This window comes from Gymnogyps californianus, chromosome 19, assembly GCF_018139145.2.
Source record: "Gymnogyps californianus isolate 813 chromosome 19, ASM1813914v2, whole genome shotgun sequence".
NCBI lineage: Eukaryota > Metazoa > Chordata > Aves > Accipitriformes > Cathartidae > Gymnogyps > Gymnogyps californianus.
The window spans coordinates 7,752,855-7,775,296 of record NC_059489.1 but is presented as its reverse complement, the minus strand read 5'-3'; the positions used below and the strand labels follow the sequence as shown (position 1 = coordinate 7,775,296).

General features: G+C 48.6%; 2 protein-coding genes and 1 long non-coding RNA gene across 6 annotated transcripts in view; 2 read left to right on the top strand and 1 right to left on the bottom strand.

Annotated features, from left to right (window-relative positions):
- CASKIN2 (CASK interacting protein 2) overlaps positions 1-1,810 on the top strand; it is an 85,960-nt gene extending 84,150 nt beyond the window's left edge. The window contains exon 20 of the mRNA XM_050908399.1: positions 102-1,810. Coding sequence (XP_050764356.1) covers positions 102-198 — 97 coding nt within the window. The 3' untranslated portion in view covers positions 199-1,810. The remainder of the gene's footprint in view (positions 1-101) is intronic.
- A 1,601-nt stretch (positions 1,811-3,411) lies between these two features.
- TMEM94 (transmembrane protein 94) overlaps positions 3,412-22,442 on the bottom strand; it is a 53,012-nt gene continuing 33,981 nt past the window's right edge. For 3 of the 4 annotated variants that reach the window (XM_050908672.1, XM_050908674.1, XM_050908671.1), the window contains 17 exons: positions 21,960-22,133; positions 18,597-18,699; positions 17,135-17,352; positions 15,712-15,893; positions 15,373-15,511; positions 14,625-14,740; positions 13,629-13,728; positions 12,040-12,148; positions 11,302-11,491; positions 10,666-10,743; positions 10,175-10,260; positions 9,546-9,627; positions 9,070-9,224; positions 8,651-8,745; positions 7,368-7,461; positions 6,947-7,117; positions 3,412-6,098 (listed from right to left, as the gene is read on the bottom strand). In XM_050908672.1, the coding sequence (XP_050764629.1) occupies positions 6,026-6,098; positions 6,947-7,117; positions 7,368-7,461; positions 8,651-8,745; positions 9,070-9,224; positions 9,546-9,627; positions 10,175-10,260; positions 10,666-10,743; positions 11,302-11,491; positions 12,040-12,148; positions 13,629-13,728; positions 14,625-14,740; positions 15,373-15,511; positions 15,712-15,893; positions 17,135-17,352; positions 18,597-18,699; positions 21,960-22,133 (2,165 nt within the window). In that variant the 3' untranslated portion in view covers positions 3,412-6,025. The remainder of the gene's footprint in view (positions 6,099-6,946; positions 7,118-7,367; positions 7,462-8,650; positions 8,746-9,069; positions 9,225-9,545; positions 9,628-10,174; positions 10,261-10,665; positions 10,744-11,301; positions 11,492-12,039; positions 12,149-13,628; positions 13,729-14,624; positions 14,741-15,372; positions 15,512-15,711; positions 15,894-17,134; positions 17,353-18,596; positions 18,700-21,959; positions 22,134-22,442) is intronic. The other variant, XM_050908673.1, reaches the window with a different exon arrangement.
- Positions 8,320-13,768, top strand: LOC127024218 (uncharacterized). Its single transcript, XR_007767534.1, has 3 exons — positions 8,320-8,405; positions 9,554-9,637; positions 13,690-13,768. It is a non-coding gene; the product is annotated as an uncharacterized LOC127024218 (long non-coding RNA).

Sequence of the window (22,442 nt, the reverse complement as noted above, 5' to 3'; positions counted from 1 at the left end):
CCGGCTGCCGCCGGGAGGGTCAGGTCCAGCCTGGCCAACCCTACCCCATCAGCACCTCAAGCCTTTGCACAGTGTTTTGACTCTCTCCCTTTCCTCCCCAGCCACCCCGGGGCCGTGCACTCCACCAAGAACATCCTGGAAGACATCAGCAACATGTTCGACGACCTGGCCGACCAGCTAGACGCGATGCTGGACTGAGGCTTGCTCCCTCCTTTCCCTCCCTGCCTCCGGCTTCTCCGCCAGTGCCCCTCGTGACAGGGGGAGAGCGGATCTGGCACCAAGCGGTGCCTCCAGGTCTCTCCAGCCGCCTCCCTCCCCACACTTTGCACTGCGGCTAGGAATGCAGCTGCCCCTCCTTGCTCGCCCCTGGCTCCGTATCACACGTGCCAGCGCGGCTGCGGGCTGGTTTCCGAGGGGGTCAGGCATTTCCCACCAGACTGGCAGGAGGAGGAGAGCCCAGAGGGGCTGCACATGCTGTCCTGGAGGCCACGGAGAAGCCCTCGCTCCCTTGCACAGAGCCGAGGAGCCTCCACAAGGGACCTTTCTCTTTCCCCGCTGCATTGCTGAGTCCTGCCTCTTATTATTTATCCCCCGCCAACAATGTGTCAAAGGAGAGACCTCCCCAGGCAGCCGCCACCGAGCTGGCTATTTACTGAGCAGATCCCAGACCCAGCAAGGCCTGACAGCAGCTAAGAGAAGACAGGGCTTGTCGCAATTTGGCAGCTCGTGGAGCGAGAAGGAACCTTTCTGCTTTATTTGTTGCTTTTCCAAACGCGTCAGCGTCAGGCAGCGTGTAATCCAAGTGGATCAAAATCCCTCCGGTGGGACCCCCAAACCCCTCGAGACAGGGCTGGCACGGCCTGCAAAGCAGCGGATGCTCCACCACGGCCCTGCCGGACGTGGAGGTCTCCCTGCCCCTTCCCCAGAGTGACGAGGATGGTGATGGCAGCGCCGAAGGGCTGTGCATTTGTGCCAGTCCAGCTGGATCGTGCTGCTAAATGGAGGCTGCCCTCTGCCGACACTGTGCCTACGCAAACCGCCACCCCGGTGCTTCCAGGGTGAAGTAGCAGCGTGGTCAGTGCTTTTTTTTCTGTTTTTTTTCCTCCCCTATCCCTTTTTGGGGGAGAAAATGGTCCCTTTTCCCACTCCCCCTCCCTGCGGGGAGCTGCTGGCACAAACTCCGCTGTGAGCGTTGTTAAACAGTAGCAGCTTTTGGGACTCCGGGAGATGCTTCCTTGCAGCACTAAAACCCAGCGGGAGAGGTGACCCCGCGTGCACTGGGTGAATTCAGCTCGGCAACAGCTACTGTGCGTACAGGCTGGATGTGGTCACAGCCCCGTGGCTGCAGCAGGGGAACAGCAGCGATAGCTCATTGCATCCAAGCGGTAGGAACGGCTGCATAGCTTGAAGACAGATTTCTCTAGCAGGATCTGTTTAGTAGTGCATGTCTAAATATGTCCAAGAGCCCCGAACTTGGCTTGCGCTCGGCATGCCAAGGAAATGAAAGCATCAGAGCACCAGAAGGGATCCTAAGATTGTACTAAAGTGCCATTTGCTACAGAAATTCCAAACAAAGGGGGAAAAAAAAATCCACATATCCCCCTTTTTTAAAAAATCACCAACGCAAAACCACACTGGAAAGGGAGAAGGTGGCTGCAGGGGCAGTTGCTTCCCAGTCCTTTTGGGAGTTTGTGACTGAATTGAACTGTTTGCAGCCCCTCGTCCCCTTGCACGGAAAGGGGAGCAGCCGCTGCGAGCAGAGCCCGCCTGGACGTTCCCGAGGGTCCTCTGCTCATGAGTGGCAGTTCTGCCGTGGGCCGGGTGGGTGGGAGGTGCCAGCCTGCCTTCTGGGCTGAAAAGCAAAGACAAAAAAGCCCTGGGGGGGGGGAAATCATATCGTTGGCTGGGACTTGAGGTCAGTTTGAGGCGGTTAAGACACTTCTCTCCTGGCTAGTTGGTTGCTCTGATTTATGTATCGCATTGAGTGTATTTAAATGACCGTGTCTGACAGGCAAGTGCTACGTCATGGACCCAATTGTTTTTAAATAGCTACAACCAGTGGCACTTTATCAGAAGGTTTGCAGAAACCTTTTAAAACTGATTTTTACTCTCACGAGTCAACCTGGGACAAGCCCAGTTATTTTTTTCCAATGTTGATAAACTGTAAATGTTTTTTTAAAGGCCAATGTATATATTTTAAATGTGATTTATTATATATATTTACTAACCAGAACTGCAAGTCTTGTACTCTAGGGTCAGGGATAAGAGGACACTGGGGTGGAGCTGTCGCTGTCTGAGCCACCTGAGGGCAGCACCACGCTGCTCTCATTGTCAATAAGGGAATTAAACATTTGATTTTGCAGAAGAATGCCTATTTTTTAAGCTCTAGATCTCTATTTTGAAGCTACTGTATGGTGTGTAAGTTATGTACACTGCAACTGGGACTAACTGACCCCAGCTGCACCTGCTCCGTGCAGCAAGACAGTGAGGGGAAAAAATAGCCCGTGTAATCACCAGACTGACAACAGATTTTAAGCCATCTGCTCTGTTTGTGTTAATCATGTGTTTTGTTTTCCACTAACATCCATTAACACTAAATTCTATTAAACAGTGGGGCATATTTTACCCTTTTGATAGTTTTGCCTAGTTGTGTCCTTCGTGTCAAATCATACAAGCTTGTCTCCTACTCTGAAGTTCATCGAGGATCAGCTTTATCCTGCCCCTTGAGTGCTTAAGATCTGGGTTTCCTCAGATAATCTCCCCTGGTAAGAGTCCCACTGTCACCTCCAGCGAGGTTAATGTTCAGTTTGAGTCTTACCAGTAACGTGGTGAGAGCACTGGGATCCAACACTACCTTGCAGTGCCCCACTGCCCAGCTTTGGGCACGTCTGAAGCCTCAGCTAGCCCTGCCTGCCAGGCAAAGCACTCCTCCATCCTCCTTGGTGATCAGAGTGCGGCCACAGTGACACCAGGTCCTGCTTTGCTCAGAACAAGAAGCCCAGGCCTCCTCATCTCGCCACGCTGCTTTTCTCCAGTGCTCGCGGTGCCTGTTCCAGCTCACCCCGACCGTTCATCCAGAGGGCTTCAAACCGTGCCACCAGCCACGACCGAAGCCGTGCCTGGGAACAACCACATGTGCTGTGCCAGGGATCCAGGAGACCACGAGGTAAGCGGACTGTTATTCCGTAGGAAGAGGCATTCAGAGCTGGACAGGTTTGCCCAAAGCTGAGCAGAAAGTGGGAAAAAGTGCCAGGATCGGGTCCCAGGAGCATCAAGCTCTCAGGCTGTGTCCCTACAACAGGCGAGCCAGGTAACTCGGACCCTATGACATGAGCATCCACACACGTTTTTACCTCCTCGCTTTGCTGGGTGCGAACTCCCTCCCACTCTCAGTGTGTGTGTTATCCAAGACAATCATTTATTGCCGTTCATACACTGGATGCGTGTGGGTCTGGGTTTGTTTTTTTTTTTTTATACAATTTACAAGTTTTAATACAAATCAAATATTTTTACATACATCCCAAAAAATTTAATATAAAATATACACCATTTAAAAACATCTGGATGTAGGAAATTTCTTTCTGAAGCCATGCACCCTGACCCTCGGAGATACCTCAGTGGCCAAGGGAAGGGTGGCATTGGCGAGACCATCCAAAAGGCTCCATTCATACGCCCCGGCTCCCTCCAAGTCTACCACGGGAAGGAGGTTGCAGGAAAATAAACATTTGTGATCACCCAGAAAAGGAAACCTTGGAGGTGCCTCCTCTAGAGGAAGGTGTGGCCAGCAGGAAGCCCTGGTATCTGCTGCCTTTATCACTTACAACAGTTAGTGGCACAGGGCAAGAGCTAAGGTCTGGGGGGGAAGGTTGCTCTGCAGGAATAGAGTGAGCAGCTTGGTGCTGCCTCTGACTCCAGCTCATCTCGGTCACAGAGGAGACCATATCCCACCTGCTAGCCGACCCTGGCATCAAAGAAAAGCTGATTTCTCAGATGGCAGGGCTAACAGATCTGGAGCTGGCATTTAGTGAATTAAGTGAGACTGAGAAACGTGTGACTTGTTCTCCCTGAGCCAGGCAGCTCTGCAGGCCCAAGAGGAGTGAAGGCAGAGTTCAGCCTAGCTGGCAAAGGTGAGCAGACCCACTGCAAGCAGGAGTGGCCTGGTACTGCTGCATTGCAGGAGAGCAGGCCTGCGTTTCCCCAGTGAGCTGCCGGTTCCCTATCCCATACAAAACCCTACCAGCAGCATGGAATCTAAACATCTGCTCTCCAGCTGTAGGAACAGGGTCCAGGCCTCTGCACAGCCCCAGCTGCCCCCCTCCAGCATCCTCCGTCTGTCCCCAGAGCTCAGAGGCTGGCTGTACCCCCGCTTTGCTCTCCTACCAGACCCCCAGCAGGGAGAAGGGTATTGCTTAGAGACACGCAGCAGTGTGCATGCTCTCTGGTATATGCTGAAATGTAAGGAAGACAAGGTGGAGCAGCAGGGCAGAGCTTGGGGGTTCCCAGCCAGCTCCCCACCTGCCAGGGAAGGACCAGCAGCCATTTGTTAGTCTCAGGGACCAAAGGGGAAGTAACAGCCGTATATTGTAGTGTTAATATTGGGAGGAAAAACAGTGCCAGGATTTACCAGCTTTAGCCAGTTTTTAGAACTAGGAAGGGAGTCAACATCTCCATGAGCTGCAAATATTCCGGTAGCCAAGCCTGTGTACTCCTGTGGGGCCCTCGACTGTCAGCCCACAACGGCACCAGTGTTCCCAGTACAGCTGGGGTCTGTTCAGAGCTCAAGAGAGCGTGCGCCGCATTGGGGCAAATCGTGGTTTGCATCAGCCCTCAGGGGAAGGTTTCCCCCAGTCAAATGAAGAGGAGACCTCCAGAAAAACAGGGAACAGATGTGAGGGCAGCAGCATGGAGGGGAGAGACATCCAAACACTATCACAGAAAGACATGATGAGAGGGGTTGCCCTGTGCCTTGGAGAGCAAGTACCAGATGCAGCACGACCCCAGGACTGGGAAAGGAGCCGTCCACCAGCTCTGTCTTAGTCACAACTGCAAGATGCAGATATCCTCCCCGGAAAGATGTCCCCCTCCCTCCACGGCAGCATAGGCAGGTCTCAGGTTTTATCTCTAGCTATGTCTCTCTCAAGCAGGCATTTTACTGAAGCAGAACGGCAATTCGAATCACAAAAAATGAGGACAGTTATAAACCTCTCTGGGGGCTGTTAAAGCAGGTAAGAGCTGGTTCAACAGGGCTGGAGGAAGCTGAGCCATGCTGACTCCCTGCAGGCAGGCAGACCTGCCCTCCTTGACTCCCTCTGCACCAGATCACTAGGGTCAAATGCAGACAGCTTTTCTTGAAGCCCTGTTTCATCCCTCTTCTCTTGAAGCACTCAACAGCTGGCATATGGCTACAGCAACAACACTAGAGGGCAGGCCTGGCCATCGCAGGGGCTTTCCCAGCACCCTGCCAGAGACCCTTCCCACTGTTCCCTTGGGAATGTGAGCTCCTGGCACCCAGCACTCCTGGAGCTGCAAGAGAGACGGCTCCTTTGTCCCAGGACACAGGGACAGGGAGGTGGGTGAGGGCACGCACAGGCATGCACACACACATCATCCAGGAGAGCACGCAGAGATGGAAAAAGAAAATGGGTTTCAATAGAGATCTCTTGCTTCAGCAGCCCTATGTCTCCCCTGCTGGCCTCAGATTCTCCTGCCAGGTCCAGGAAACCCACCTGCTCACAAAAACCTCTAGTAATAAATAAATAAAGGAAGAGCAGCCTGAACAGCCACCAGAGCTTGCAGCTCCCTTGACAGTACCCTAGCAAGCTCCGGAGGGGCTGCATACCTGCTGGGGGATCCTGATAGCAGTGCCCTGCCTGGGGCCCCCTGGAAGGTGCTGATGTAGTTTTGCAAGGAGGCTGTCTGGTTTGCATGTGTGAGGGAAAACTCCCCGAGCCTTTGGTGCAGCCACTCCCCCAGTGCAGGATGCGGCTGTGCAGCCCTGGCTCCAGGGAACTTGGGCTGGGAGCGTTTAAAATGGCGAATTCATCCCCAGCTTTGTTTCAAACTGCAACTTCTGCCTCTTTTGGTAACGGACCCGGACCCTGGAGAAGGCAGAAGAAAGAAGAGAGTCAGCATGTGGAGGGGTGAAAGGCAAGCAAGGCTGCCCCACTGCGATTCCTGAGCTGCACAGCCCCAAGAAGCAGGGAAGCCTCTGGGCTGGGCCCTGTGGTACCCTGGGAGGGGAATCGAATCCAGAGAGCAACCCATGGTCTCAGTCCTACCCCATCCAGCCAAGTCCCATCTCCAGGGCCACCAGACACAGCAGAGAAAGGTCCAGAAATCCTTCCCAGGAACAGAGACAGCGGCTCTGTCCCCATCAGGGTTCCCTGTAATCCCCGCTGCTTTTCGTCACCAACCCGTTTCCTGAATCAGTGCTCGTTAGCGTTAACTCCCAGCTCCGGCTGCTCCCTGTGCTACGAAGAACAGCCAGTCACTTTGCCTGCTACCAATTCTTGGCTTCAGCCACTTCCCGTGAAAATGAGTCCCACAGTCCAGGCACTGTGTGAAGACGTATTTCCTCTGCTGTGATTCAATGCCTCTCTGTCCTCATGGGACGAGACGGAGAGAACAGCCCTCTCCAATTCCACACTGGTATTTCATAGACCTTGGCTGCCTCCCTCCCATTGGTTTGAGATAAGGAAATTTTGGTCTCCCTTCCTGCTCCCAATCACTGCCACTGCCCTTCTCTGACCCTCTTTCCTCCCCTGCGCTTCCTCCCTGAGAGGTGGAACATGAGCCTGCACACAATAGCCAGGTGATTTACACAATGCAATCATCTTTTCCTTTTTATTCCCCACCCTGTTCCCTGTGCATCATTTTTCTGCAGCTCAAGGCGAGGCTGGAGTGAGGCTCCAGCCCTTTCTCCCCATTTTCCCTACTACCCCCATACCTGATTTCATGCAGCTTGACAATCTCATTGATGATAACCACAAGGACCAAGGAAAGAAAACCCAGGAGCCATGAGACCGGGGAGATGGAAACGTGGTTAAAGGTCAATGAAGAATTGAGGTTTTCCCAGAGTTTCAGGTCCAGCACAGTCTGTGCCACTTGCCCCAGCAATCTAAGATCATAAACAGACATAGCAAATCTCAGCAGAGCTAACAGGCTTCCCAGGATCTGCAGATCAGGGTTCAGGCCCAGATGGAACACTCCTGAATTCACAACAGAAACCCTTCACCAATTCAGCACTGGAGAACAATTGCTATGTACTATCATTTTCCTCAGCGCCAGCAAACTGGTGCTGGAGCAGGTCTAGAGCCCTCCTTCCTCCAGCATTCTGGTGTGCCTCATCAGGGCCTGGGGATACTCACACAACAGCCACAGTGAGCGTCCACCACCGGTTGGAGAGGGGGCTTTTCTTCCACAACGGCTTAGTGCGATGGACGTGGGTGATGGATATAAACACTATGGGGACAGATGGAAGAGGGGGTTATTTAGCACCACACACAGATACAACACTTTACAATACACACCAACAGCTATTACTCCAAAGGGATATGGGGTTTATGTCCCTGAAACCAACCTTTCATTCAAGGTCCTTTCAGACCAGACTCCCTGCAGCAATTCCAAGTCCCCAAATATGCAAGGCTGCGGGGGAATGCAGCAGTAGTACTGCGCAGGATTGCTCACTGTGGGGATGCCAAGGTTGGTTCACAGCCTGGCATGCTAAAACAGATCAGGCAAAGGACCAGAAGTAGGGGGCAGGGGGGGCGGTGCTCTTGTCTCTGGGTCACTGCAGGCCTGCACCAGCGGAAAGCTCCAGCCCAGAGAAAGATATTTAGCCAGAGACCCAGAGCTGTCTGCACAGGACAGAGAATTTGCTCAGCTTTTGCTTGGGCTCTTCAAAACAGCGTTTTACACCTGCCAGGCAGAGCATCCCTGCCTAGCCTCAGTGGTCTGAAGGGCGTAAAACAGCAATGCACACTACCTCTCTCCAAAGTTGGGCTGCCTCTCAAATCAGGAAGCGTTTCTGTTGGCCTGGACACCCTGCACATCTCAACATGTAATGCTCTGCCTGGCACCAAGGCACAGCACCACAGGACATGGTGGAAAGGGAGCAGAGACCCTTTAAGGTTGTCAGAGAGCAGCTGGACCTACTCTGCCAGGCAATCCTGTGCAGGTGATGAGGGTCAGCCAGGAGCTGGCTCCCCGCCCCTCCAGAGGGTTTAAAAGGCTTTGAGCTCCAGGGCAGTCACAGCTGCCTCAGTGCTGTTTGGGGGAAGGAAATGGGGTGCTTCACAAAATGGCAGCAGGCATATAAGGACTTTTGAAGCAGGGAATCTTTTTGGAGAATTGCAAGATGCTGCTAGCTGATTTGCAAGAAGACAAAGAGGGATGCTGCTCTTCTGGTAAGACTGGAAGGAAATCAGCACTTCACCAGGCTGGTAGGAAGTAGAATCAGTTCTGAAGGTGCTGTTGTTAATCTGTTAGGGTAATGTTTAGTAACACAAGGGGCTTTATGACTGCTAAGAGGCCACTGCAGGGTCTGCTTCTACCAGGGAGTTTGTGCTTTGGCATAGGGGGCAAAGAAAGAGGCAGAGGATGCAAGTTGTCCCCCAGAGTGGGGAATGGGGGTCTGGGAACAGGGACTTACCTGTGTGTAAAACGATCAGGCCAGCTGTGAGCTTCTGGGCTACAAGAAGAGCATTGGAAAATGTCCCAAACCAATCAGGAGCACCATCAGCATTGCTGGTAAATGAGAGGACACAGGAAAGAAGTCAACAGCGGGGACTTACTGTCTGACCTGTTCCCACCAGGGCCATGTCCTCCTCTGGTAGCTGAGAGAACTAAGTGTGAGCTTGGAGTCAGGCTGTCCTAGTACCAGCAGGCAACAGTGAGCAAAGATGCAATTGTCAAGGCTACAGGGAGAGCACCCAGCCCTCTGTATAGCTATTATAGCTGGATCATGAAAGAGTCTGAAGCTTGTTAGAGGGGAATCAGCTCTACCTGGGAAGAGCAAGAGCAACAGGCCCTGCAGGGTGAGAGGGGTGTATGCCAGGCTCCGTTCCTCACCTGTGCAGCATGATGGAGGAGCAGGCTGTGAGGTTGAGGCTGGTAGCGTTCACCTCTTTGCAGGACTCATGCAGCGTGAACCCGAAGCAGATGAGGCAGGAGCAGATGGTCAGGCTGAATTTCAGCAGGAAGCAGAACAGGAAGTAGTGCTGAGTCTGTGAATAAGGGAGAGGCAGGAGGATGACATGGGCATGTCACTGGCCCAGCCTCCCCCGCATGAACCATCAGGGAATCAGTGGCTGCAAAAGACAAACTGTAGGACAGATGAGATGCTCCACTGTGGATCTGCCCTGTGGGCATGCTGGCACTAAGGGATTCCCTTCCTGTCTATGCCAGGCTTTTGGATAACATGGCTCATGGCATGGATCAATTTACCAAGCGAGCTGGGAAGGCACAGGGCCTCAGCTATGCATCAATACTGGGACAAAGTAGAAGAAAAAAATGTGTGAACAATTTTAATCTGATGGGACACCTACCTTCTTAGGAATGGAAGTCAAGTTTTTTCCTGTTGCCATGGTCATGATGGAACTGTGGGGAGGCTTGCCCAGGAGCGAGATGCTGGAGAAAGGTAAGTTAGTCTCTCGGTAACAAGTTCAGGCACCAAAACTATTGCTTTTTCATCTGTGTCTAACATTTGAACCCAAATAACCACCTCAGACTGCTTGGAGCATTGGTACTTATCTGGCCACTGCCTTAAGCATATGCTGTAAAAGGTGTCATTCATGGCAGGTGCAGACAGGGAGAGAGGTGACATCCAAAGGTGTGATGGGGAAAAACCCACCCATGGTACCTTGGCCTCTGCCTGACACCCTAGGCTCTCCATCACACTCCAGCCAGTGCAACAGTATCAGGATTAGAAGATTTATTTTCAGCTGGAGGTTCAAGCCACAAGATAATAGCAGCTCTCAGACAGGGCTAACACAGCAGTACACAAATGCTCCTATCTGTGTTTCCAAGCAGGTGCCTGGAATAATCCTTGCAGCCTTCTTAGCATGCTGTGGGTGATGTCAGCTTTCTTTTAACATGGACACAGTGAGGCTGGGGTACTGGTCTGTGCATCCTGTGGGTGGGAGGCAGGAGATTCCACCCTGTCTGATAGACTCACCTGAGCAGTGGGTAGCAGAAACAGGAGAGCCACACGATGTCTGTGGTACTGAGGATGGGGGGCAGCTGCACCAGGCAGGAGAGGAACTGGACAGGAACAATCCAGAGTGAAGAGCATGAGCAGTGCTAGGACAATCTTGTTACCCAAGATGCCACTGTCCTCCCCCAAAACACTGGGATGAGCTGGTAAATAGGCTGCCACTGCACAGCCCCTCCACATGTTCTAGGCTGCTGAGGCAGGTGCTGCAGGGGATGCTTTTCTCCAGGGGAAAAAGGGTTTGAAAAGAAACCCTTGTAGGAGGGTCAGGGAGAAGGAGCAATGCAGGCTGAGATCACATAGTGTCTATCTGTAATTTCCCCAAACATGCTGTGTAAACCTGAGTGAAGGCCACCTTCCTCTCTCACAAGGCTGCCCCACTGCAGCCACCCATACCCATGCTAGCACTCTTGTCCTCTGAGCTAAATGCTGTCCCCAACCGGGCCAGGACTCACCTGAATGACAACCAAGGTCAGCTGGCACTGCAGCAGGAAGAGGAAACACTTGCGGATCCCATACGTTGCATGCCTGGCCTGGAAGGAAGCACAAGCCCTCAGAGCCCTTGCTGCGATGGGAGCAGTTATCAGCCAAGCGCAATTATTGGCAGGCAGGGGCAGAACATGTGGCCTGCAGGGGAAGTGGGAGGGGAGAGGATCTGGACACATTGTAAGCAAAAGGGGAAGGTCTCTGGCCTAGATGTACAGGTTGTGAAGGAAAGGCAGAATTTAGCCCAGGGGTAAGTTTGTTTAAACCTCCCGGCTTTTCTAGGGTAACACTTCTCCCTAGCACTGCGTTGTTGTCTGGCTAGGGATCTCTGCAAGTTTATAGTTTATCCAGTTGAACGATATTCATGTTCTGTTGCCACAAGGCACCCTTCCCAAACCATCCCCTACACCTTGGACCAGTAGTGCCAGGCAGGAAGAGTATCTCTCTTGTGCTTCCTGAACAAAGGACAGGAGACATGAGCAAAGTTAATGCTGGCAGCTTACTGTGGGCAACTCAACAAGAATGCTCACATGAGCTCCTGGCTTTGCTCTTTGTGAGCTGCAGGCAGAGGGGCGAGTACCAGAGAGGGGATGTGCCTGGCTTACCTGCTCTATAAGCCTGATGATGCTGGTACTCTCTTCTTGGCGGAAGGACATGGAGCAAGGCAAGCTGTTGAGTTGCCCTGAGAGCTGCAGCGGGGTGAGCTCGTCAGAGACATGAGTCATGGTGGTGCTGGTGGCATAGCCAAAAGTCTCCCAGGAGCAGCGAGATGGGTAGAGAGGGTCCAGTGCTATACTGCAGGGACAACACAGGAGCATTAGCGAAAGTCCTGATGCCAGATGAGAAACTATGTTTCACTGCAGTCCAGCTTGTAAAGTCGTGCTGTGCCATGCCACCTCTATCTACCTTGCTGGTAGAGAAGTCCTGAGCTGCAACATGAATTTAGGATCAATCTCCCTAGACTTTCAGTTACTCCCAGAGAAATAATGACCATATTTGGGTTTGTGGGTCAAGGTCAACAAATTGGCTGATCCAGAGGGGCATTTCCACTCTTTCACCCAACGAGAAGTATCTGTAATGCCAGTTAGTGCACAATAGTTCAGCATGCAAGAGTAACATCTTCCTTTCAAAGATGGAGAGAAATACGCTGTGTGTCAAGGGATCTAGGTAGTCATCCCATCCAATACCACCTAAATCTCCTTTACGGAGACAAATGTAGCTAATAATGGACAGAGCAATTGTGAGCATCCCCCTGCACAATCCACAGGTCTGCTGTGACTCGTGGCTGGGCACTTGCTAAGCTCAAGGCAAAGGCAGCTGGAGGAGTCTGGATCCTGCCCCACCTGATATCACTCTGCAGGAAGAGGCAGCTGTTCCGCAGGTTGGCAGAGCTTCCCAGACAGCAAGTCACCTCCCCGTACTCCTGCATGATCTTGATCATCTCACACATGGCTGCAAAGGGACAGAAGGAGAAACGCTGTGTGTTATCTCATTATGCACACAAAGATGCAGTGTTTCACACACCCTTTCCAGTCTGGATGACAAGCAGTCAGAGCTTCTAAAATCACCCCAACTGATTTTCATCAGTCATGTATAGCGAGATCTAAAGTCAAAGTACACAATTAGATAGCTAATTAATTGCAGTCCAAGTGCCCTGTATACCTGCCTCCTGCAGGAACTGAGCTGCAATTCACAGAACTGTGACCCAGAGATTTGCATCTCTAGCACATCTCTTTCAGACCAGAGCTGCAGGTATAGCCTGGGTATATAATACAGATGGCTTTAGCATCAAATGGTCTTGTTAGAAAACAGCAGAAATTAAATAAACCTAAATAATTCAAACCAAAAATAAATACACAATTTTAAATTCTGCTCAGCAGCATATCACTACCATTCCAAGTCTAAAGGAACAGAGGGAATATAACAAACCACTCCAAAAGCAGTGCCATGCTTAGCCATACTCAGAGCCAGCCCCTGTTCCTGCACTCCTACCACTGCCTCTAGCCTTCATCAATCTTTTTATCAATACCCTCCCGGGGCCTCTAAATCAAAGCTGCTGTTTGATCCGATTTTTCTTCTGTAGCTCTGTGCACAGTGCTCTGTGTGTATATGAATTTTCTAGAATGCTCCAGGCAAAAAAAACCCAAACCCACCCTCTGCAGTTTCCTGTGTAAACAACTTATCTAAATGACTGGTGCACCCAGATCTGCAGCACAGCGAGGGGTTAGATGAAGTGGGGAACTGCCACTTCTGTCAAAAAGAGAGGGGAAATCTACTGGGCACTGACTGCTTAGGCAGACTGGGCTGTAACTGGTTCTCACTGGCACTCTGTAAACTGTGCCCAGAGGTACCTAAAATGTCAAATCATAATGATGCTTAGTACTTTTACTGTAGACTGGACAGGTATTAGCCAGCTAAGCACTCAGCCCCTTTCTTAGGTAAAATAGTACCTCTCAGAGAGGTAAAGAAAATTTGTCCTTTTTTGTCTCTGCAATCAAGAACTCTGCAAAGCAAGAGAAGGTGTTAACAGCGACTGCCAGTGGAAAATTCTTCTGGGAAGTGATTTCTGAGTTATATAAGGTAGCGAGGGTTGCAAGCAGAGATCAAAGTCTCCTAGCACACTGATAATGCTTATTTAATAAAAGGAAGTAGCATTTTGGATATTTGCGTTTGTGTCTCTTATGAATGCAAATTGAAAGGAGTGGTTCTTAGCCCAATTCTGTAGCTAGGGAACAGCTGCATTAAAATGAAGTTAACACCTGGCTTCCCACAGGTAGCAATAGAGGGTCATTAATATCAAAATGCCCTTCTAGATTTCTGGACTGTATCCCCTTCCCTTCACCCATGTCCACACCCAGATGAGCCAGAGCAAATGGATGGGGAAGGTACTCATGGGCAGTAGTAGGACAGACCGAGGCTCTGTGCCACTTACTCTCCGGGGTGCAGTCTGTGAAGAGGGGCACCAGCAAAGGCACATTGTCTATGTTCTGCAGGTGAGGTCTCACCTGATGGATCCCCCGTGGGAGTTTGGCCTGAAAAAGAGAAAGAAGAGACTAAGCAGGGGAGTGTGTGTGCGAGAGAGAGGCATTTCAGAGGGAACTGCTGTAATGAGAATTATGATTCCCAGAATTATGCAGCTTCAAGATCAGATACAAACTGATGTCCCTGCAGACAGAAGCTGGCTTTCCCAAGCCACTGTAAAAAGTCTTCTGCTAAAGTTCTACACTGACATGCCAAGCTGTCCCGAACTTGCCCTCAGGGTTTGTAAGATCAGCACGATAAACCTGTGCTCAAGGATTTCTAAGGACTTCTTACCTGTGTGGAGAACCTAGTCAGAGACTATGTGCCGTCTCCCAGCAACTAGATCTATTTCAATTGCAGCCACATCAACACACAGCAAGGGAAGGGTTCTTGCTTTCTAAAACCAGGCCTAATAGATTATTTTTTTTAATCTGCATCTATCTCCAATATTCCTGCAACCTCTGCCGAGCATGTCTGAGTTCTTTATGAGGCAGGAAGAGCTTGTCCCGCGCTCTGACTACTGGGCAGCACCAGCCAAGGCTCACAGCTGGAGGACAGACAAAGCTGCTTCTGTCTGCATGGAATGTGGGGATGTTCCCACTCCCTGCCCAGCACATGGGAAGGGGACCCAGATGGACTGACATGCAGCTCTCAAGGCTACCCCATGTGTGGTCATCTCCATTCCCAAACTCCAAAGAAAAGACATGTTCAGCAAAAGTCATTAACTGAGAGAATCCCAAACTTCCCAGGCTCTAGATACCAAGCTGGAAGAGGGCAGGGGAAATCAGGAGTCCCAATGTAAACCAGTCAAACAATCTGCTTCGAACAGGAATTCCCTCTGGGAGTAATGAGGTGATATTGCTGACCATGACAACAGCACAAGGTGTGTAGGGAAATGGGACCTTACCCTGTTACAGTCCTCCAGGAAGCTGGGGATATCGCTATCTGTTGGCTGAAAGCTGATGAGATCCGAGTGCCCTTCCTCTTCCATCAGCAGAAGCCCCTCCACATCATCTCGAGAAACTGGAGCAGAGAGAAGCAGCATAAACAATAAGCACAAACCTGCCTCTGCCACCCCTGTGCCACCCACATGGCATATTCACGTGGCACTGCAGAAGTCAGGAAACGTGAGGCCTGATTTTCTAGGTTAGCAACACTTAGATCCCACTCAGTCATCTAAAATGCAGTATTTTTAGATGACTAATCTGCTCAGAGGTAGACATGTGAGCCTAGTCTCTGCTCTTTTGAGACACGATAGTTTATCTGTTCTGCTCTCTTCTTCTAGGGGAAGAAGAGAGTAAAGAAATCCCACCCGAAGTAAGAAAAGGGAGTAATGCACAGGCAAGAGACCCTCAGTGGCTTGACCAGGGCCCCAGCAAGAACCAAAAGCGCTCATCAGCAGTTGTAAAATCATGGCAGCTGGTGCACAGAAGGATGTTTGTTTCCAACAACTGCAGTACTGACTGGGTAGAAAGGCTATAAACATAAGGCGCTCTCACTCACACGCACACACACACCTCAGGCCCATCCAGTTTTGTGCTCAAAGTTCTGAAGGATCACGTATCTGGTGAGGACACAGGAACCTATGAATGGGTTTAAAAGAACCATCCAGGAAACACGTGGCATTCAAAGTGGCTTAGGCGCAGTTCTCTCACCCTGATGTAGGTCATCGTGCAGAGAGCCAGCATGGCTGGGGCTAGAGGGAGGGATCTCTGAGCCAGGCACATCACCATTAGGCGTTAAAGATATGTGGCAATTCCAGCCGGTCTCAAGACCCATCTTCTCAGCAAACACCTGTAGGCGAGCAGACAAAAGATTTTAGTGTAGCTGTCCAGGCCAGAGTATTGCAGACCAATGCCATATTGGAGCATAGGTACCTTCTGGACCTATTAGCTAGCTGAATCAGATTAACCTTAGATTGCACTGGAGCTAAACTCTCCAGTCAAACAACCAGGGGACATGCAAGTTCAGGGGGTTCAGCAAAGACAGCTTACCTTGCTTTTGAGCTCATCTTCCAGGGAGAAGTAGACAAAACGAATGCAGGCATTGACCAATCCATCAATGAGGCGGACAATGTCAAGACGGGCCTGATACTGAGATGAGACCATTCCCATGAAGATCTGTCCGCTCAGAGCCTGGATACAGTCTTCCTTCTCCATCACTTCCCCAATCCCTTCTTCAGGCATGCAAACAACACGCAATCACGTTGAGACACAAGGGGCCACATGTGCATCAGACAAAGTACACATGGTGGGACAGGCCACCAAGATAACACCCAAGAACACAGTACCCAGAACCACAGAAACATGCAGATACACACACACATATACAGGAGGAAAGATGAAGAGACATCCATTTGTCCCAGCATACCCAATCACAGAAGCGGTTTCAAGACATCCCCACGTATGCAACCAAGAATACAAGCATGAAACAGCGAGCATGGAAAGGAAAAAGACAAAACAGAAGACAGGGATCAGTCACAAGGAACTGGGGCAGAAAGGTAAAGGATGTATGCTGCATAATGTTCACATGTGCATTTTAAACACATCATACTGTGCTTAAACAACATGGCGAGTCTAGCTGAGGCAGAGTGGCATCAGAGTACAAGGGGCTGATGCAAAGGAACTGGATCATGTTCCCTCTACTGACATTGCAGGCACTCACAAAGAGCCTGCAAAGGCTCTTTGACAGGGTTCCTTCACCATCACCAGATCAGCCTGTGGTGAATGGGAGCTAGATGCAGCATGAGGAACAAAATAATAAAACACTTTATACAGTTGCAAAGCTTGCCACAGGTCGGACTGAAAAGTGTTTTGAAAACACTCAGTCACAACTGCCTCCCAGCTGCTGGAAATCCCATTATTCACATTTTACAGAATGGCAGACCAAGGCAGAAAGAGATTAAGACTGGTTTCCCAAAGAGCCTCTTGGAGTTATGTAATGGTATGTGCTTATTTCTCAGTTTCCATTGCTGTTCTGGAGGAGATGTAGAATTCACCTAGTGGGAATCAGTTCCTTCAGCACAGCAACAAAATCCATCAAGGGAGAATAGTCACATACCACCATACATTTAATTCCTTTGAAAAACCCAACATATGTGATTTCCATAAAATTAGACAAATAGCAAACCAAGTATCGAAATACCCAGAAGTCTTGACTCTCAGTTGCCTGCTTTAAGAAACAGACTTCCCACAAGTAGAAGAATTTCTCTGCAAGCTTCAATAACTTAACTAGAAACATACATACCAGCTGCTACATCATTACTTCCTCTGGAAATGCATCTACTTCAGAAACCCTTAGTTCTCAATTTCCATCTGCTACTCTGAATAACAATGTTCTTACAGCTCTAGACTGATCAGAAAGCAAGCACCTGGCCCAGCAGCAGACCTTATTATAGACATCACAGAAGACACATACCATCTGAGCTCCAGCTATTCCTCTGACTGCTCTGTTTGATGGGGGTCGTCCCAGGGAGATCACAGCATGTGAAGATAGCACTCTGCCCAGGGATCTGGAGCAGTTCTATGCACTTGCCATTGAGCTGGGAGGACAAGGCACAATGCATTGGCTTGTATGCAAAGGCAGAACAGTATCCTGAGAGGCAGGCTCGCTGGTAGAAATCTAACACCTTCTTCCTATGTGGAAGAGACAAAAAACAGACAACATTAGCAGAAATGTGCTGCATTTCTGACAACGTACACTGTATTTCAATGTAGAAATCACCAGTTGGGTATTTGGAAAAATGTATTCCATGAGGAGTGGTCAGAGACTCTGAAAAAGCCTTTCCTTACTGTTTCTGCATTCTCTAAGCTGCAGGCACTACAGGGAAAGAAAAACACATATTCCAACAGGGACAGTGGTGAACGTTTCTGTTTGCTCATCAGACAGATTGACAAGTATGAACACAGTACTCTTTGAATACACTTATTAATATAATATGCTCTATATGGCTGCCAGATGACTCCAAGGAAGTTCACTGCATGAGAGCAGAAGCTTAATTCATCAGAGAATTTATCTGCAGGGAGATAAACACCAAGGAAGGAACTGACAACTCTGACAATAGTATTTATGGCAGAGATAGTTACAGTAACAGACTTTTCTCCTATCCCCTTTCAGAGTTTGGGTCCCAGGAGCTGTATGTGAAGTCTCCATTTAGTCAATATTCAGTCACTGGAATAGTGTAAATTTCCCTCTCTATGTTGAACTCACAAAGGTGACAAATTAGACTATACATGGGAATTTTCATTGGCTTCTAAGATGATAAATATTCCAAAAAGGACCAGTGGGAGTTTTCTTACACCTGAGGATAAGCAGACTTAGAAGAACAATGTGCTGCTAGGCAATGAAACTAAACATTACTGGTCTGCTCTGCTAGCCGGAACAAAAATTGAGCCTATAGATGAAAATGCAACAGACATTGCAGATATTGCAGCAGGACTAAAGGGTGTGATGCATTGTGGTGGACTGGTTTGAAGCTGTCAACAGCAGGCAGAATTGATCGCTTTGTATTTCATGTAAGACAAGGCATTTTTCTTGAACAACAAAAAAAATTCTCTGCCACCAGCATATGACCTGATTATGATTCACAGTCCTACTACATAGTACAGTCAGAGTCCACTTATAAGAGGCTAATACGTTAACAGATACAGTAAGAAGTGGCTTAGTCTTACAGTCCAACAGACTGCTTGTTGCTATCTAATCTCTTACATTGCTATAACAATTAATTATAAGCAGAGACGGCTCATGTTCATCACCTACCTGAAGCTTCTATTAAACAGCTTAACAAGCATCAATAAAGCGAATTTTAACAAAGAGTGATCAGGTTCCCTCTGCAATTTATCTGTAGCTCCTGAATGCACCAAATGACAAAGCTGCCCACCTGTCAGAACCAGAGAGGGGGTAGATATCGGTACCGTCCCAAAAATCTGTGCAGGCCTCGAGGATGATGTCAGCTGTCCCATGAGAAAACATCTGCTCAGTGCCTGAAGTGTAGGAGAACAATGAGTGAGCATCACACATACAGGCTCCCAGGAAAGGGATATCATACCAACCACTCCCTTATTTGTTAAAAGCGAGCGTTCCCGCAAACTGCCTTGATGCACTCCAGATATCCCCTTTCCTCTGTTGAAAGTCTTCAGTCTCCATCGAGAAATTATTCAAGACTGGATGATATGTATTCAGCTGCTATTTGTCTAACTGTGAGTTCAAACAAGACTGTGATAAAATGTGAGCCACGTAGTCAGTTCCTATTCTCCCCTTACACTGTATAACACTCCTGCTCCTACAAAAGGTGGGATAATATCTTGCTCCTGTATCCAACAGAGCAGAAGAAAAGATATTCCTGTGTGCCTCTTCTCATGAGAGTACAAGCACCAGTGATGAGCCTATGGGGATCAAAGTCTGCCTACACTGGAAAGTGCATTCAATTTTAGGCCAGGCATGGATCTAAAGGGTAAGAGCTATTCTTGAATACCTTCCATTCAAGTAGCAGAAGATAATTTAACAGTGTGACCCATTAGATAGCAGCCTGTTTCACAAAGGGTCCTGAAAACATGTTAAATCAGGATGGGTCAAAAGTTCAACATAACAGACTCTAAAACAGTAACTCGTGATCAGGGAAGAACTGAAAATCAATGGACACCACAGCTTGTCCTGTTTTTTTATTCCACTACTTTACTCTTTAATACAGACTTAAAATCTTTTATTCCCTCTTGTAGACAGAGGTGTTAAAAAGTGTTTCTCAAAGGTGTGCGATATCACTTGTCCGATGCAGGTCCCAGGCACAGGACACAAGTTAAAGGATGTGGGGCTGCCTCCCCCTCCACACTTCCTGCTCCCTTTCATTTGCACTGACACATTAACATTGCATGCATGTAGACCTCTCTGTCTAGGTTCCCTCCTCCAGCTGCTCTGTGACTTTGCCCCCAACAGCTTCAAAGCTGATCTAATGAAAAAAACATCACTGCCAAGAAAAATGAGTCCAAAGGCTTCTTGCAGGCATTGTTGCTGACTGCAAATGCTCACATTAGCTGGTGAAATCAAGAGCCAAGAATATCCACTTGCACAAACCAGGCAGGGACCTTCAGGAACACCGGAGGATTTTCCAAAACATAGCAGCTCTCTGCTTTCTGCTATAAATAGTCATCACACGCCAAGTTTATCAGCATAACAAACCTCCAAGACGAATAGGAGCTGTGTGTGAAAGAAGGAGCCTGTCTCAGGGACACAAAGGAGTACTTGTGCAGAGCTCTGGTTAATTTTATTATATAAACACCTAATCCTTCCCACCTTGCTCCTACAGATAGTCCTTGCTAGGAAAGAGGGAACAAGAGACGTTTATTGATTCATGCAAAACGTATGCCCTGGACACAGAGCAAGAGCTTGCAGATGACCACACGCACAGACATACCTACATTCACGCCTGACAGCAATTGCAATCCATTTCCCATTCAGCATCATCAGCATCCCACACGACAGTCCTTCCAAGGGGTAAATGACAGTGACAGCAAGCACTATAAACTGGAAAGAGTTCATTCAGCTGTCATTGCCAGTAAAGTGAGCTCAGCCTCTTCCCTTCCTAAATCATGAACTTGAAGGCCAGGATTTCTCTGGCACAAGGGAGAAAACTAATGAATAGGACAGGGAGTATGACTAGCCATTCACGACTGCTGGGACTCGTTAGGAAGAACCAAGCCGCTACAGCTGAGCCAGTGAGACAGAGCAAAAGGAAATGAAGAGTACAGCTATAGCAAAGGAAGACAGAGACAGTATCAAGCCATTTTACTCCACTTAAGATGCCGGTGAGCCCCTCATTTCCATGTGGTTACTATGGATTTGGGATGAACACTGCCAGATGGCGAGACACATGTTTCAATGGAATAGCAAGGGAACATACAGATAAGCTACCTCCTATTTCTGCTACAGCTGTAGAACTTATTATGTATCTCCCTTTGACTTCAGCATGTCATGGGAGTGGGTGGATTCAAAGATTTATTCACAAATAATATATCAAGAGAGGTTAGTTATGATCATCTGGTCTGACTCTTCTGCATAAACAGAGCCAATTTATTCCCATTAACCCAATATTATCTGCATAATCCATTATTTCTGGTTGTACACATTTTACAAAGTTTCAAGGGACAAGACTATCACATGAGAAGTGTTCCAATGGTTAACTAGCCCCATTGGCAAAACTCCTCTTAGAATTTACTCTAGACAGCATAATCCAGGTCACACACGTCTTCGTCTGAGCTCCAGCCTCTAAACTAAACCGTTTAAAAATGAGGATAAGGAGTTGAAATGAGGCAACATTAATGGTTTTTCCCTACACTAAGAATCTCAGCATCAATGAATTGTTGCTCACAAAGGCAAGATAGCAGCAATCAGGACAAATGAAAAAGCTCCTCCCCAGATTAAGATACAAATTTAAGAAGAACTGGGCAAGACAAGACAGTTCACCTGGTAAATCTCTGGCCAGCATAATAATCATATTTCAGATTCAATATTGAACATATGTCAACTCCAGAGAGCCAAGTTCAGTCAATTTAAGGTATTATGAAGGGACTAAGAGCTCTGACAGGCAAGCTGTTAAATCTTGCTGAGGTGCTTTAAGACCTCACAGTGCCCAGCTGTACGTCCTTTCCATCCTAGCCCATTCCTATTAGAATAGGAAGGAGTAGAAGGACTGGAGAAGTCAGCGTGGCTTCAGGTGTTGTATTCATGGTCACCATGAGTTTGCATGGGATTTCTGGGATTTCTTATTAATATGCAATATAGAAATAGAGTATGCAATACAATACACTAGACAACTCACGAAGATAATGATTTATGATTTGGGTTATCAGAAGGATAGCTAAAACTAGCTAAAACCCTGAGTAATATTCAACCCTGTGCAGCAGCAGTTTCACCACCATAATGAAGTCTATTCAAAACCCAATAAAACTCCCACCTTGCTCTGCACTGCCATTTGGTCCCAGAAAACAGGTTTACTATGTGCTATCTAAGATAATTTTTAAAAATTATTTATGATCCTGGAGTGAGCCAGAGCTGGGAAGAATTCCCCCCCTCAGTATGCCATAGCACTGATCACTAAGGTTTGTTGAGCGTATCTGTACTGGCCATAGGCAGAGCAAGGCTATCACCCATAGGGACTCCAGACTACTCCTGTCTCACATTTTCTAGGCTCTCTGTAGAAAACATCCTCCCGTACCAAGTGGGTGCCCAAAGAAAGGGGCAGCCTTACTGGTAGTGGTGTCCTTCACAAAAAGGTTAATCATGTGGCTCAGGGGTGGTCTCCTCTTGGTGATCGATGAAAGCTTCCCCAGGATTGTTTCCTTAACCATCTCATCACTTGGCAAGCGGTACAAGGCCAAATAGTTCTCCTGCTTGAAAAGATCTTTAGCACCTGGTGTGAAACCTGAAACATGAACACAAGGAGGAGAAAAAATTAGGCTCTAACCAAAGCAAAAGAAAGGTCCTCTCTCCTGCTTCTGTGCTACCCACTTTGCCTGCGCTCATTCTGACATCTCCCCAGCAATAGGTAGGTCAGCTGTGCTCACTGTGCATCTACACCAAGATGGCTCAAAAATCTATGATGAAAAACATTCAGAAGGACTAGATGTTACTAGTAATTACAGCTTTCATGCTTCTGGTTCATTGAAGAGAGGAACTGTGACATAGAAGGACAGGCACAGAAGTAAGTTCAAGAGCTTCCAGATTTTAATCC